At 43.9% G+C, this 16,824-nt stretch overlaps 1 protein-coding gene across 4 annotated transcripts in view; it reads left to right on the top strand.

Moving 5' to 3' along the window:
- Positions 1 to 4,932: 4,932 nt before the first annotated feature.
- The window catches only part of ZNF385A (zinc finger protein 385A), a 213,318-nt gene continuing 201,426 nt past the window's right edge, over positions 4,933 to 16,824 (top strand). For 3 of the 4 annotated variants that reach the window (XM_060762930.2, XM_060762931.2, XM_060762932.2), the window contains exon 1: positions 4,933 to 5,261. In XM_060762930.2, the coding sequence (XP_060618913.2) occupies positions 5,252 to 5,261 (10 nt within the window). In that variant the 5' untranslated portion in view covers positions 4,933 to 5,251. The remainder of the gene's footprint in view (positions 5,262 to 16,824) is intronic. The other variant, XM_060762934.2, reaches the window with a different exon arrangement.

Genomic DNA, 16,824 nt, shown 5'->3' on the forward strand with positions numbered 1-16,824 from the left:
TGCCTTACTTTAAAGAACTGGAACTCCCAAAAACCAAAACACTGTAGATAACTCAAAATAGGTTTTATTGTTCATAAAGAGTTATCTCTTTAAGGCAATAAGCTGGAAGTTTCAAAGGGGGTAAAGGAAATATACATTACAGTCTCTGGTTGTCTTGGGTCCAAGGAGATTTCGCAGCTGAGAAGCTTTTCCTGTTCCCTCTTTTCTCAATGGCTGTGAAGGTCGGAACAAACACAACCCCCAGTCCAATGGCCTATGTTGAAGGCACAGAGTCTTCCTTTTGATGCCAAAGGACTGGTTTGAAGGCCCTTGGGTCTCCTCAACATTGTCCAGGGCGATCTGGACATGAAGCATGAGTTCCAAGGGTAAAAACCTTAGAATTGATGATGAGAGGTAACTTAATTAAGGGTTTAGAGCCAAGTCTCTTTCTCATGTCTATCTGATAGAAAGTTTGATGGTAGAATGGAAAAGGAAAAACTCTGCCCTCCTCCAGGAAGAGGTGGAGCCAAGCATTTGAGCTGAGGAAGCAATGTAACTGGTGCAAACAACATTGATTGAGAGCTATAAATAACCAATCAATCCAACTATACATTTACAAACTAAGCAAGTATGGGCACTTTGCATTTTAAAGTTCTACACACATGTGGTGCCACTCGCGCCGTCACATGGTCCTAGAAGCTAAATTGTGTTACCAAGAAATACTAACTGCTGTATGCTATATTGGAGAGGAAGGAACTGGAAAAATCCACTCTGGGTATTGCTTGTTTAAGAAAATGCTATGGAATGTATGGGATCACCATTGCGTTGACTTTGGGCTAGTCAGCCATCTAAATCTAATCCACTGCATCAGATTGCTTGTAAGAGCAAAATGCTCTGGGAATGGTAGAAGACAATGAACTTGTGTATTTCTCCTGAGCTTTTTGGATGAAGAGAAGAATCTGATATTTGTTGTTGTTGCATGGCAACCCTAAGGTGAACCTACCATGGAGTTGTCTTGGCAAGGTTTGTTCAGAGGGGTTTGCCCCAGTACCTACAGAAAGCAAATATATTCTCCCAAGTGTGGGGATTTATGTAACCATGTTCAGTACTATTAGTGCACTAGAAGAAGGGACTATTAGAAGATGTTGGAAATTCCCAGGTTTGCAGAATTACCAGATCTCTAGGGAAGAGATTCCTAAGGACAAGGAAACATGAACAGAAGAATGGAGATGGAGTATATTCTATAAGCATTAAATGTTAATTGGTGGTTGCTGAGGGAGAAAAATGGGAAATACAGAAGGCAAAGTTGAGAGAATAGGAGTAGCTTGGAAGACGACATGAACAATTGACCACAATTTTGAACAGAACTCCACTCCGCAGGTGCCTCTTGTAAATCTCAGCCTGTAGTGATTGTTTTATAATGGCTCTTCCACATCCAAAAGTAGGGCCACTATCTTTAAAAAAAACAACCAGATCTTGCTCCAGTACTCTTGACAAAATATAAATTCAGTAAGAGATGATTTTCCCATCCCTCCATCTCTTTTGTATTCTGGGAAAAGCTTCATCTGCTGAATTTTTGCTTGTCACGCAGTTGCAAAAAACATGAATGCCTTGCCAGGAAAAAACAACAACAACAAACAGTTGGCAACCCTATTATTGAGAGGTGATGAATATTTATGTGCAAACTCATTGTAACATACATATCTAGTGAAATGGCTTCCAGAAGAGGAGCTGTATTTAGCCTGTTGCAGCAACTAAGTGTCTTGTGGCATCTTAAAGACCGACAGATGTATTGTGACACAATCTTTTGTGAATCAGAGCCCTCTTCATTAGATAAATGTCATTCTGTCCAGATTTCCAATTCTGGGGCCATGACTTGTTGCAGAGTTTATTTGCACTCTGATTGTAGTATCCTTGTAGTCAAACAAGGTATATATTTCCAAGCTCTATCCAGATGTTGTAACTTTACGGAGGGGAGTTGAAGTGTGCAGTTTCATTGTTTTCACTACTTGGGGTGTTAAAAAGTGCCAGAAGCCTGACTTGGATCTATGGTTTTGCATCAAGAATTTTCAGTGCAGAAGTATTGTTCCTTTAGATGTTTTGGAGTAAAAGTCCTAACAACCCCTTCTTCCATTTTATCCATGCTGGCTGGAGTTCAAAAACCACATAAGCCACAAGTTCTCAAAATCTGGTGCAAGTAATAGGTTTAACCTGGGTTTTGTCACACTAGAGGAAGTTCCTTTCCTATCTTAGGTTTATCAAAGACAACGCAGTACAAAAACAATTTTTAATTTTGCACACTAAGATATTTTGGGACCACTGGGCATACATAAACATGTGGAAGTCTATGGGGGAAATGAAAAAAGAGAAAATTCCCCTTTTTCCCCTATATCCTTTTTCTCTTGAGAAATTAGAAATAAAAATAGGTTAATGAGACAAGTTATGCTATGGTCCTCATTCTGTTGTGTATAATATAGCTACCATACTATAGAATATATGTTGTATGCAACATAGCTACCATACCATTCAGCTCCAGCTCCATGCAGGGACATGACAGAATCCTCTCACAAGGATGATAAAAAATCAAAACATCCAGGTGTCCCCTGGGCAACGTCCTTGCAGATGGCCAATTCTCTCATACCAGAAGCAACTTGCAGTTTCTCAAGTCACTCCTGACACACGCACACACATACACAAAACAACCATTCCTCAAAATTCTGAACACATTTTATGAACAAATAAAAATTGTTTTTTGTTGGTTGCTCTTATTGTACTCATGTCTTCCAAAGGTCACACTTTTGTCGTAGGACTGTAATACTTTGAATATAGGAAAATACATGTCTGTTCTCAGATACAGATTGAGCATTCTTTCTCCAAAATTCCAAATTACTCCAAAATCCTAAATTATCCTTGTGGATGGCTGAGATAGTGACAGCTTTGTTTTCTGAGTGTTCAGCATACACAAAATTTGTTTCATACAGAAAATAATTTAAAATATTGGGTGTAAAATGAACTTCAGCTTTTGTGTATAAGATATACATGAAAAAGATGCATTTCATGTTCAGACATGTGTTCCACCTTCAAGATAACTCATTATGTATGTATGTATGTATGTATGTAGAGAAAGTGGTTCATTGGTTTTCTGATAGTCTAGCTAGCAACTGGTTGATTTTGGTGAATCACTCTCTTGCCCCTGCTTCAGAGTATAGTCCTTTATACTGTACTAAGCTGATATGAACCAACATAGGACTTGACCAAAGTAGGTAGGACTTTGGTTTCCAATTTGCTTAGTTTCTAACAAACCTCTCAATCTCACTTGCCTAGTTTCCAACTTGCCTAGTTTCAACAAACTCCACAACCCCACTTGCCTAGTTTCCAAACTGCCATTCCAACAAATCTCACAACTCACTTGCCTAGTTTCCAACTTACCTAGTTTCAACAAATCTCACAACCCCACTTGCCTAGTTTCCAACAAACCCCACAACCCCACTTGCCCAATTTCCAAATTGCCTAGTTTCCAGCAAACCTCACAACCCACTTGCCTAGTTCCAACTTGCCTAGTTTCAAACAAACACAACCCCACTAGTGTAGTTTTCAACTTGCCTAGTTTCAGCTAACCTCACAACTCCACTTGCCTAGTTTTCAATTGGCCTTTCCAACAAACCTCACAACCCACTTGCCTGGTTTCCAACAAATCTCACAACCCCACTTGCCTAGTTTTCAAACTGGCTTTCCAACACATCGCACAGCCCCACTTGCCTAGTTCCAACTTTCCTAGTTTCAAACAAACACAATCCCACTTGCCTAGTTTCCAACAAATCTCACAACCTCACCTGCCTAGTTTCCACCTTGCCTAGTTTCCAACAAACTTCACAACCCCGCTTGCCTAGTTTCCAACTTGCCTAGTTTCTAAACATCACAACCCCACTTGCTTAGTTCCAACTTGCCTAGCTTCAAACAAACACAACCCCACTTGCCTAGTTTCCAACAAATCTCAAAACCTTGCCTGACTAGTTTCCACCTTGCCTAGTTTCAAGAAATCTGACAATCCCACTTGCCTAGTTTCCAACAAACCTCACAACCCCACTTGCCTAGTTTCCAACTTGCCTAGTTTCTAAATCTCACAATCCCATTTGCCTAGTTCCAACTTGACTACCTTCAAACAAACACAACCCCACTTGTCTAGTTTCCAACAAACCTCAGAACCTCAGACTAAACCTCACAACCCCACCATCCCACTTGTCTAGTTTCCAACTTTCCTAGTTTCTAAACCTCACAACCCCACTTGCCTAGTTTCCAACAAATCTCACAACCTCACCTGCCTAGTTTCCACCTTGCCTAGTTTCAACAAATCTCACAATCCCACTTGCCTAGTTTCTAACAAACCTCACAACCCCACTTGCCTAGTTTCCAACTTGCTTAGTTTCCAACAAACCTCACAACCTCTGAGGATGCCTGCCACGGCTCAATGCTATGGCATCCTGGGAGTTGTAGTTTTACAACTTTAGTTCCTCGGATCCCTGAGCCTTGATGTCAAACCGCATTATAGTGCAGATGCGCCCTAAGTCCCGCTTCCCCTTGTCTCCTGCCTCCTTTCCGCAGATGCAAACATGCACAAGCGCCCCTGTGGGGCTGTGGCGGCTCTCCCTGCAGAGGATTGTGCTGTGTGTATTTGTTTGTTTGCGTGCGCGTGCGGAAGAGACCCCCCCCCCCTCGCGCGCGCACCCCCCTTAAGGTGCGCTTCTTTACCTGCCGCTGCAGCGGATACAGAGAGGGAGGGAGGGGAAAGCAAAGAGGAGCCCCCTTCCTCTCTCTCTCTCTCTCTCTCTCTCTCTCTCTCGCTCCCTCCCCGCGGCGAGTTGGCTCCGGCCCCTTCTGATTGGGCGCCCGAGTTGGCGCCGTGACCAATTGAAAAGCAGGGAGGGCGCGCGCGAGGCAGTCAGCCTGCTAGCCCAGCGCGCGCCGGTCCGGGGAAGGGAAAAAAAAAAAGGAGGGGAGGAAGGATTTGCTGCTGCTGCTGCTAGTGCTGGATGCGGAGCAGGCGCCGCTGCTTTGCTGCGCTGACATTTCAGTATTATTATTATTATTTTGGCGATGCCTGGCAGGACCCGCCGCCTCTCTCCTGGCTTCGCTTCTTAGTTAGCCCTGCAGCGGACACGGAGGAGGAGGAAGAAGAGGAGGAGGAGGAGGGAGCAGCAGCAGATTTTGGAGGCGGCTGCCTTCCCTGCTGCAAGGTGCTGCTCCGGCGGCAGCAGCGGGAGCCCCAGCAAGGATGATCCTAGGTGAGTGGCGCCGCCTTCCCATCGCCTGGGTCACGTCCCCTGCCCACCCACCCCCCTCTCTCCCTGCTTTGACTTCTCTCCCTCCGAGATGATCCCCTCTTTGGCTTTGGGAAGAGGATTGGAAGACCTCCTTGAAGCCCAAATACAGGGGGGAGAGTGAGCAGTGCCTATCGCCTCCTCTCTCGGCTCCCATCCCCAAATCCAGATTGAGAAGGGGCTGTGTAGACACCCTCCTGGAATGCTGCGGTCCTCCTGCCCAGGATGGTAAGGGATGAAGGGCAGCATCCCATGCTGGAGAGCTTCCTTCCATCCTTTCCTTCCAAGTCAAGAGGGCAGGAGGTTGGGCTGGATGGTCCTTTTGCTCTCTCCCAGCTCAAGGATTCTAGGTATCCCTTGAAAGAGTCCAAGGAAACCAGATGACTCTTCAAGACACCCCTCAACTTGAATCTCATAGACTCTTCAAGACACCCCTCGACTTGAATCCCCCCCCCCTCATACGCAAGGAATAGCCATACGCAAGGAATAGCCATAGGCGATGAAATCCTGCCCTCTCGGTCTCCCCTCCAAGGACCAATCAAGGATGGCTCTGCTTAATATCCAGGATCGGACAGAATCTGGTGCTTTTAGGGTCCTTTGCCCTTATTCGTACCTTGACACATACACTGTCAAAGGCAGCTGAGGTCTGCGTCACAAGGTGGAAGTTATTGAACTGTATTGTCGAAGGCTTTCATGGCCGGAATCACTGGGTTGTTGTAGCTTTTTTCAGGCTATATGGCCATGGTCTAGAGCAGTGGTTCTCAACCTGGGGTCCCCAGATGTTTTTGGCCTACAACTCCCAGAAATCCCAGCCAGTTTACCAGCTGTTAGGATTTCTGGGAGTTGAAGGCCAAAAACATCTGGGGACCCCAGGTTGAGAACCACTGGTCTAGAGGCATTCTTTCCTGACATTTCGCCTGCATCTATGGCAAGCATCCTCAGAGGTAGTGAGTTATTGAACTGTTCAGAACAGTGGGACTTGAGGGAATGGGAAAGGAAGAGGTGAAGGAAGTGTGAGGACCATATAGGTTCCCAATGCAGTGAGAGTGTGTGTAGGGGGTGATCAGGGCTGGACTGGATGGCCCTTGTGGGGCCATCCAGTCCAGCCCTGATCACCCCCTACACACACTCTCACTGCATTGGGAACCTATATGGTCCTCACACTTCCTTCACCTCTTCCAACTCCATCATTCTCTAAGAGGTGTCCAGGGCATAGTGGTGTGAACTCTGTGCTTGATGGGCAGCTGTGAGTTTTCCGGGCTGAATGGCCATGTTCCAGAAGCATTCTCTCCTGATGTTTCACCTGCATCTATGGCAGGCATCCTCAGAGATTGTGAGCTCTGTTGGAAACTAGACAAGTGGGGTTTATATATCTGTGGAATATCCAGGATGGGGAAAAAAGAACTCTTGTCTGCTTGAGGCAGGTGTGAATGTTGCAATTGATTACCATTTAATGGCCTTGCAGCTTCAAGGTCTGGCTCCTTACTTGCTTACTTGGTTGATCATGCTCTATCTTTGGGCACCACCGTGGAAGGCAAGGCAACTGGAGAAGCCCTTTCCTTGCCTTGACTGCTTTGCTGAATCTCTCTCTCTCTCTCTCTCTCTCTCTGTGTGTGTGTGTGTGTGTGTGTATTCCTCCTTCTATGGTGTTGCTTGACCAACAGCTGAAGGCCTGGGGGGTCTGGGGGTGGTAGAGGATTGCTCTGGCTGCCAGGCAGGCAGGAGATTGGCGATGGTGGGTGGCAGGAAGGGGGGGAGAGGGGGGGGAGAAGAGAATAGATGAATCCCTTATTTTGACAAACTGTCTAAAGCTTGAAGCATCAGTGTTGACCTAGATCTCTGTGCATGGCGAGGGAGGGGGTCCCCACACGCAGCAGCCAGACGCTCCTCCTCCCTCTCCTCTTTTCCTCCTTCCCAAGCTCTTCTCTGTTTTGGGAAGAGGCCTGATCATCAAGGCAACCCCAAAATTGGAGGTTCTCTATCTGTGTATGGAGAGAGGACTTATTCCCTTGGCTCCATTATCCCGTAAGAAAGGTTTGAGTTGAATGCTGTTGTACTGAAGGGAGGGGGGTTGAGTTTGAGCTCTTGTAAGCAGGACACAGGGAGCAGCTCAAGGTGAGGAGGATGCTCAGGGTTATTAGTCCCGTCCCCTGACCCCCCACTTTAGGCATCTTTGCATCCTCTCCATCTCAGGGGAATAAAAAATGGCTTTCCATTTATAAGCCTAATGGGTGCAAGGGAGAACTGTATCAAACTGGGTGATAGGCCACTCTCCATTATGTAAGGGGTGGCTTTCTAGATATAATAATGATGATGATGATGATGATGATGGTGATAACAACAACAACAACAACAACACACATCACACAGTCCTAGATGCTTGGGAAGTCTTTGACTTGTGATTTTTTTATATGAAATCCAGCATATAGACCTCGTTTGCTGTGACATACTGTGGTTTTGTGTCAGTAAAATAATAATGATAATAATAATAATAATAATAATAATAATTTTATTTATAGGCTGCCTCCCCCCCTCCCCCCCCCCCCCCCGAGGGGACTCAGGGCAGTTAGATATTGTTGTTGAATTGTAGTTTCCGTAATTCCTCACCATGGGCTAAGCCTAATTAGGGTTGTTGGAAATGGCAGTTCTGCAACATCTGAGAAACCAGATTGTCTCAATTGCTATATAAGATGCAGCGAGGCAGTTCCTTTGGGCATCAGATGCTGAGAGATGTTGGAAGGCTGAGTGGAGCAATTCCAAGCAACCTGCCCTGGCTTGCCTAAGCAACACGTTCCCGAGCCTTAGCCATCTATGTGTTTTAGACTTCTGCTTCCCAAAGCCTTTGCTAATTATTTATTTATTTATTTATTTATTGGTTTGTTTGTTTGTTTGTTTGTATTTCACCCTATCACCCCAAGGGGAACTCAGAGCGGATTCCAACATCCAACGGCAAACATTCAATGCCTCCATAAAACAAACAAATACCAACATAAAATCCCAGAAAACAATATAAAACCTAACTTCAAATTTAACCTAACATTGATAAATCAAACCTAACATCAATAAATTGAACATATGTAACCACACAAAAATTATATAATGACATAAAATCTGAACAAACATCCAACCTTAATTTACAGAAGCCAACTTGAGTTCACAGAGTTGTGTGGGTTGGTTTTGTGGCCAATGATGGGAATTGGGCTGGCATGAACTAGCTTGGCCAGTGGTAGTGGATTCTGGGAACTGGTTCCAAACCAAAAGAGCTGGAGAACCATTTTTATTTTGGGGGCAATGGTGCATCAAAGTTGCCAAATCCCCTTGCCTTCTTTAGTGAGAACATCTCCATTTTATCCTTCATGTAGCAAAATGTTTTGGTTCTGGACTGCTCGATTAAAATGCATGTGGTTTTTTTTTTGTACACAGTAGATGAATAGCCCCTCCCCTCCCTGAAGGCTGTTTTGGAGGGTACCTTGAAAGTGCAGGAGGAGGCAGGCCCTTGTGTACAGATCAGACACCAAAGTTTCTAGATGGGAGTAGGTCCAAGCTGTAGAGCAGGCCTAGCTGCATGCATGCATGTATGCATATTCCTTCACTTATTTATAATTTCCTCTAGAGACAATCTGGGTAACTGCCTACAGTGCATGCTTCACCTGCTTCACATGCCTTGGAGAGAAAAGAGGGAAGGCAAGGGGGAAAAGAGAGAGAGAGAGAGAGAGAGAAGTAGCTCAGGCTTTGAAGGAGGTGCACACAGAAGAAGCTTGTCCTCGGCTGGGTGATATTCCACCCTCCCAAACGCCATCCCACATTCCAGGACACATAATTGAGCGCTTTTTGATCTCCACTGCCTTGGGGCAGAAACAGCGCTTGTACAGGGGTGGAAGTAAAGAAATGACAGATATCAGAAATGAACACGAGAGAGAGAGAATGAGAATAAGGTAGTATTCTAGGCCTGGGTTGATATTGCGCTTCTGATAAGGCTATTCATTGCGGGTTGGCACGGAAAGGAGCAAAGTGTTAATTTGCCTGGAAAGAAGCAGTCAATCGCTGTGGGTTCTTACAAGCCGATGAAGGATAGTGCCTCCATTATGTGCTGCATAAGAAAGACTTTGGGATAGAAATACAATTAAAACCAGAATAACTTCAGCTTCCCATAGTAATATCCTTCAACTCTCATGTTTCTCCCAGCTATTTTCCCACTCATGAATCCCCTATTCCCAATCCAGCTCAGTAGATGCCCATTCTGACCTTGGATCACTTGCTTTTGGATCTCTTTCTAACTAACTCTCTTTGGAGCAGATTCACCTTGATAATCCAAACCTATCCTGCCACACAACCCCATACACCTTGCCTTCATCCTATGGAGCCAGGCTGCTGCTTTTGCTTTTCTCACATAGTGGTCCTGAGGAGGAACAGGATTCTTGGTCGTATGGCTCTACTGACATGATACCCTTGTCAGAGAGATCTGGCAACCACTTGGCTGCTCTGTTGGATTCCTTGGTGAGATTGTCTGTTAGCTTTGCAACATTCTACCCTTTCTATTCATATGCCTAGCATGTATATTTAAGGGTCACAGACTTCTGTTTGACTACTGACTGTTACCTATTTTGGAAGAGTGCAGTCACTACCTAAGGTCTGTACCCTCCATCCAAAGTGGCTACTTGCTTGGTTTGAATTTTCTATTTTATTTCAGATACTCCTCCATTTCTCTTATGTGTGTCTCACTGCATTATATGTAAACACAAACACACACACTCTACATCAGTGCTGAGTTACAAGCTGTCTAGTAGCTTGTATGTGAGAGAGATATGGAAATGGGACCAGAGTCCCAGGTATTTCCCAGGTAGCTGCCAGACTTCTGACCAGAGTGGGAAATGCTCCATAGATATTGTATGGTATGGCATGGTGACCAATAACTTCTTTGCATTTCACCTGTGGAGGATGAGTGAGATATTTGTTGTTAATTGCCATCAAGTCAATTTCTGCCCAGGGTGTCCCTGTGAAAAAGAAACTACCAAGTCACTCTGTCATCAAGTCCTGCTCAGGTCTTGCAAACTCACTAGTGCAGAATAACAGCTAGTGCTGCTTTCCAATGCGGTGGGACATTTTGAAAATGTCTAACAGATATATTACAGCAAGGATATTCCCAACTGCCCCTAAATCTAATTAAATAAATCTAGCCATTTTCCAGAGTATGACCAATATATATTCCAGTCTGGGATGCCACCATTTTACAGTTCAGGACAGTCATGGATTTATTGGACAAATGATTTTTTGTTGTGAGTTGTTGCAGGGTTTTTTTTGGGCTATATGGCCATGTTCTAGAGGCATTCTCTCCTGACGTTTCGCCTGCATCTATGGCAAGCAACCTCACAACCTATGAGGATGTTTGCCATAGATGCAGGCGAAACGTCAGGAGAGAATGCCTCTAGAACATGGCCATATAGCCCAAAAAAATCTACAACAACCCAGTGATTCTGGCCATGAAAGCCTTCGACGATTTTTGTTGTTCCACATCTGTGAAAATGAGGTGGGGAAATTATGATTTGCCATTGAGAGGATTTGAAGAGCTAGATGGCAAAGCATGTTGATTTTTTTAATGTGGTTCAAAATGTGTGTGAGAGCAAGACTGGCACAAGGCAGGTCCATGTGTGAGTGTATGCATGTGTGCACATGTACACATTTATTTTGGTGATACCTCATGGAAAGGATAGGAGAAGCAATCAAGGAACAAAGGTGAAACACAGACACATTGTGGTGCCATGGGGACCTACTGAAGGCAAGTGTACCCAGCAAGAGGTAGAAGTCTGATCTTTGTATCTGTGAATTCTGCATCCAAAGAGGCAACCATCTATGGCAGTGGTTCTCAACCTGTGGGTCCCCAGATGTTTTGGCCTTCAACTTCAAGAAATCCTAACATCTGGTAAACTGGCAGGGATTTTTAGGAGTTGTAGGTCAAAACACCTGGACATAATAAAAATAAATAAATACATACTTTATTTATATTTCACCCTATCTTCTCAAGGGGGACTCAGGGCGGATTCCAACATACAATGGCAAAGATTCAATGCCTCTATAAAGATAATAATCCCAGAGGAACCCCACATATCAAAACAACATAAGAGCCCAACATCAATAAATTAAACCCAACATAATCAAAGAAAAATTGTATAATGGCATAAAATCCGAACATATTTTATGTTTTGAATCAATGGCATGACAATATGCTTTTAATATCTAGAAAGCAAACCTTGATTTCGCCATTTTATATAGGACAGAGAATTAATACTATGCCTTTGTATATAAGAAGACTTGATCAACCCCTGAGACCAAATCCCAGTAAATGGCAAGTCCTCACAAGAGGAATTTGGAGCCAGTGTGAAACTTTGGTGCATTGGGAGCAAGAGTGACTGTAATACGGATGGCCATCAGTCAAAGAGAATGGGAAGCCACTGAGCACAGTCCAGTCGCAGCAGGGCCATGGGAGAGCAGTGCATGTGCCCAAGGAGAGGATCACACAGATCAATGAACAATGACAGCAGGAACTGGGAGGGAGAGAGGGCAGAGGATGGCATGCAGTGCTGAGAGGATGATCATAATGCGCTGTGAAAAGTGGCAGTGGAAGTCCTGTGAGCAATGTTGGTCCCTGGCAGGATAATTGCAGCTCAGCAAATCTACCCACACCACAGAGTCGATGGTCAGTGAAGAATCTCTGTTGATCAAGTGTGCTCTTGGGGAGGGTTGGGCTAAAGTTCAGACCTCCCTCCTGGGGAAAAGACACAACCTCTTGCCTTTGTTTGCTTTTTTATTGATTTATTTTTCAGTCCGACCTGTGGGAAGCTTTTGCGACATGCTGGTTTATTATCTGCCTAGTCTATTTACTCTGAACTGTGTATGTTTTAGATGAGCTACATTTATAAGGTAGGATGTACGGCTGCCTGCATTTTCTGTCTCCACTTTGTCCTCAAAACACAATCCTGTGAGGAAGGCCAAATGGATTGTGGCTGACCTGAGCGCACCCAAGGGGTCTCATGGCTCATTGGGGCTAGAACCAAGTCCCGATTCCAACAGCTCTATACTGCTATGCCACACAGTGACTCTCTTTCATAAGTAAGCGCATCGCAGGGTGCAGTGTACTGGTGCATGGAAGCTTGATTTAAATTTGGCCCAGATATCTCTCTAAGACTGGCAGGAGAAACTGGCCCTGCTCATGCTTCATTTCCCCTGCCCAGTTCCTCGGCCAGTTCTGCTTTGGGCATCCTTTGGCATAGCTAACAAGTTAATGATGATAATAATGATGCAAAACACCGAATGTTTTCATGTTGCCCTACAAGATGGGTTTTGTTTCGCTTGTAATTGGAGGCAGAGCCTGTTTGCTGGTTTGTCTTTCTTTCTTTCTTTCTTTCTTTCTTTCTTTCTTTCTTTCTTTCTTTCTTTCTTTCTTCTCCTGAATTATGATATGCATGTTTTTTGAGGATTTGGAAAGAAAATGGCATGGGACCTGGATAGATGGAGTGACCTAAGTGCACAACCACAACATCTGAGCCTTTGGTTTAAAGAAAGGAGCTGGAGAGAGCAAGGTTTGGGTACTTATGTTCTTTCACGATGGCCTTTGGCTGGCAGAGCTGTGAAATAAATATAGCTCATTCTGTGTCAATTTGGATCATCCCATACCAAGACTGAGAGCTCAGCTTTCTACCCTGGAGGAAGAGGAGAAACGAGCTTCAGCAGAATCAAGAGAATTACTCAGGGCTGATGTTTTGTAAGGGGAAGGGCTTGCCCAGCCCAAGTGGACCCATTGCTTACCTCTGGAGAACTTCTTGTTCTACTGTGAAAATAATAAAAAATGTGTGTGCCTGTAGTGTCAGTAAGAGCCAGGCTTTGCCACTTTTTTTTCAATATCCCCCTGGCCTCCAATCAGTTTTTAAATTGCATGTCATGACAAGTGGAGAAATAGATTGTGCCATAAAGGAAAAATAGCTCCCCCTTCACTGCAATTTTGCAAAAACTCATCTGCACCATATTGAGCCTAAGTGTACAGGCTTAGGACCAAATACTTTTGAAGACAGAGTTCAGTTTCCTAGGTCCTTCATGGTGAGGCAGAAGACTTGACTCCCTTTTATTCAGGTGAAGGTGGCTTCCATTAAACTTTGGGGGTTTTCTTTGCTGGGCTTGGGAGCAATTCTGAATCTCATATTTTCTGGTGTTTTCCTTCTCAGAGGACCCCCCTCCCCCCATGTCCAAGAATTAAAGGGATAGGTTGGCACAAATATAGAGGAGATATGGGGTGGGACAGAAAGGGCAGAAAGAGAAGAAGGCGATGGCACAGGATAAAATGGCATGGAAATGAAGTGAACAGAAATGCGGGGACACAGAGTATAACTAATACTGTAGACTGTTCCCACCACTGGCTCTGACTCTTTACCAGCTGTATTTGTCTTCAGTTAACTTTTTTCATAGAGAAAATAAGGGGCTGAATACTCTGAAGGCACCAAATCCCATCTGATCTTATAATAACAAATAATAATAAAACTTTATTTGTAGACCACCCTCTCTCCCCGAGGGGACTCAGGGTGGTTTAAAACACAAAAAAGGCAAACATTCAATGCCCAGGAAAATGCTCTCTCTCCCTCCCTCTCTCTATATGTATGTGTGTGTGTGTGTGTGTGTGTGTGTGTGTATATATATATATATTTCAATATTATAAACATAATAATCATACATCTTGGAAGTTAAGCATAGTCAAACCTTATTAGTCCTTGGTTGGCATGCCACCAACAAATATCAGCTTCTGTAGGGTGTATTTTATGGCCCTTCTACACAGCCCTATATCCCAGAATATCAAGGCAGAAAATCCCACAATATCTACTTTGAACTGGGTTATCTGAGTCCACACTCAGATAATGTGGGATTTCCTGCCTTAATATTCTGGGATATAGGGCTGTGTGGAAGGGCACATGGCCTCCGAAGATTCCTTACCTAAGAAAACTCCATGACATTCAGGCTATGTGCTACATATGCACACACAGAAGCAGTTCCCCATCTCTGTCTTAACTTATCTGCCATGGAACCCTTTCCTGTTGCAAAGGATTCAGGTTCTGAAGGACACATTCAAGTCCTGCTGGAAGGCAGTAACTAGAATCCCTGTCCATGGCCTCATCACACTAGAGAATGAATCCACTTTAAATCCGGTTTCTGCCTCCTGCAGAATTCTGGGGTTTGTAGTTTAGTGAGGCTGTTAAAGGCTCCTCCCTAAACTACAAACTCCAGAATTCTGCAGGAGGCAGCAACTGGATTTAAAGTAGATTCATTCTCTGTTGTGATGAAGTAGATGCCATCTCTGTTATTCCAGGTGAAGAAAGAACTCATTCATTGACTGATGCTCAATATTCTCATATGGCAATATGGTGTGAGTCTGGTCATATTGGGCCAGTTCTCTTATGGAGGTGGGGGTCTTGTCTGTCTTTTCCAGTCTGAGACCCTCTGACAAGATTTAAAGAAATCACAGGGAAGGAGGCTCGAGATATGTGGTTGTCTGAAGAAGAACAGCAAATGATTTCCCTCTTAACCCAGTTCATGGTGCATAGTACCCAAAGCCTTGTAGTCAACAAGCATCTCTCACTCAAACAGAAATGCAATAATAATAAAGTAAATATAACTTGTTTGCTGCCCATTGACACCTGGAACTTAACCTGGGGTGATAGCCAATAATGGGACTAGAGGCAGCTAACAACATATTTAGAAACAATATACATTAAAAATTATACAAAGTGATTAATAAAGTATAAGTATAAGAAATATTTTAAAAGTGATTAAGCAATTCATAAAGTTAAACATGTTGAAAGACTATATACAAATCTAAAAACCAGCACACTGATTAGTTTGTAAAAGTATAATAGCATTAAAATGTTTAGACTTGCTGAGAGAAGGAGAGCAAAAACAGGGCCATCCTGGCCTTTCTAGGGAGCAGCCACTGAGAAGGCCCTCTTGCTTGTTCCCACCACATGAACCTGAGAAGGTGGTGGGACAGGTCTTCTCCAGACAATCTTAAAGATTCTTCCTAGTAGCAAGGCTGGCTCTGACCTAGGGTTAAATGGAGCACTCTGAGGCCCTTTCCACACCACTGAATAAAATCCCACATTATCTGCTTTGAACTAGGATATATGGCAGTGTGGACTCAGCTATCCCAGTTCAAAGCAGATATTGTGGAGATTTTCTGCCTTGATATCCTGGGTTATATGGCTGTGTTGAAGGGCCCTGAATAATACTGTTGTGGGTTCTGTGGTTCCTGCCCCCTTTCCCATGCATTCTTTAAAATGATGACTGTTGAAAGTTTAATGAATTATAAAAGAGTAAATCAGTGCATGCAAATCTGCCTTGTCTTGAGAATTAAATTTGGCTTTCCTGAACCAATTTGGAAATGAAAGAAAAAAAGTTATTCATTGAGGAGTGCTCAGGCATGTGACCGAAATGGCAGTAAAGATGTGACTGCCTGTGTTCTTTGCTGCACCCGCTCTGTGGGGGCTGCAGTAATCCCCCAGCTGCTAAGTCCAGGCAGACAGCAGGGTTAACTGAGGATGCAGATGGGATCTCCAAGCAGCAGTGGCAGAAGAAGACCCTGGCCCTTGATTTGACTCAGGGAGGCTGCCGCTGACTTGTTCTTATCCAGTTATACTGTCAAGGAGCCTGTGGGTTCAGGTAGATGTGGTGAGGGGGCTAGGGTGACAAGGTCAAACATGGGTTCAGGCCACTAATCTGTTTATGGCTCTAGCTCTTGTCAAATTGAACCACACTATTCTGTCATTCTTCTAATCTTGCATTCTAAGCTCACAACAAAGGGAAATAAACAGGTGAAAATTGTTGTTGTTAAATACATACACGATATGTAAACATAGCTGTATTGTCGAACACTTTCATGGCCAGAATCACTGGGTTGTTGTAGGTTTTTCGGGCTATATGGTCATGGTCTAGAAACATTCTCTCCAGACATTTCGACTGCATCTATGGCAGGCATCCTCAGAATTGAGGATTCCTGCCATAGATGCAGGTGAAACATCTGGAGAGAATGCTTCTACAACATGGTCATATAGCCCGAAAAATGTACAACCAAAACATAGCTGTGTTTTTCCCCCACCAAGATTTAAATTCAGATGAATTCTGATTCAGACTTTGATTCAGCTGTATTGGTTAGGTAGCAAGCCTCTAGATTCCACATAAAATTATTTCACCTGAAAAAAAGTCCTATACATACAAGGTTTCCTTCACTTCCTACCTGAATTTTTTAAAAAACATGCTGTGCAGGCATTTTGCATCCCATTTTGTTTTAAAGTACTTTTTAAAAGGAAAAAAGTGAAAATACTCTTATTATTCTTTTAATTTGAAAATTTTCCATTGATTTGGTGCCTTTATCTGTGATAGGAACTGGAGTTTTGAGGCAGCTGTGCCTGGACGCTGGGTGGGTGGCAGACTTTCCCATTCCCATCCCTCCTGAGTGCTGTTTTGTCTCAGGCAGGGTGTTGTATTCAAATGA

The sequence above is a fragment of the Anolis sagrei genome, chromosome 2 (assembly GCF_037176765.1).
Source record: "Anolis sagrei isolate rAnoSag1 chromosome 2, rAnoSag1.mat, whole genome shotgun sequence".
In the NCBI taxonomy this organism is placed as follows: Eukaryota; Metazoa; Chordata; class Lepidosauria; order Squamata; family Dactyloidae; genus Anolis; species Anolis sagrei.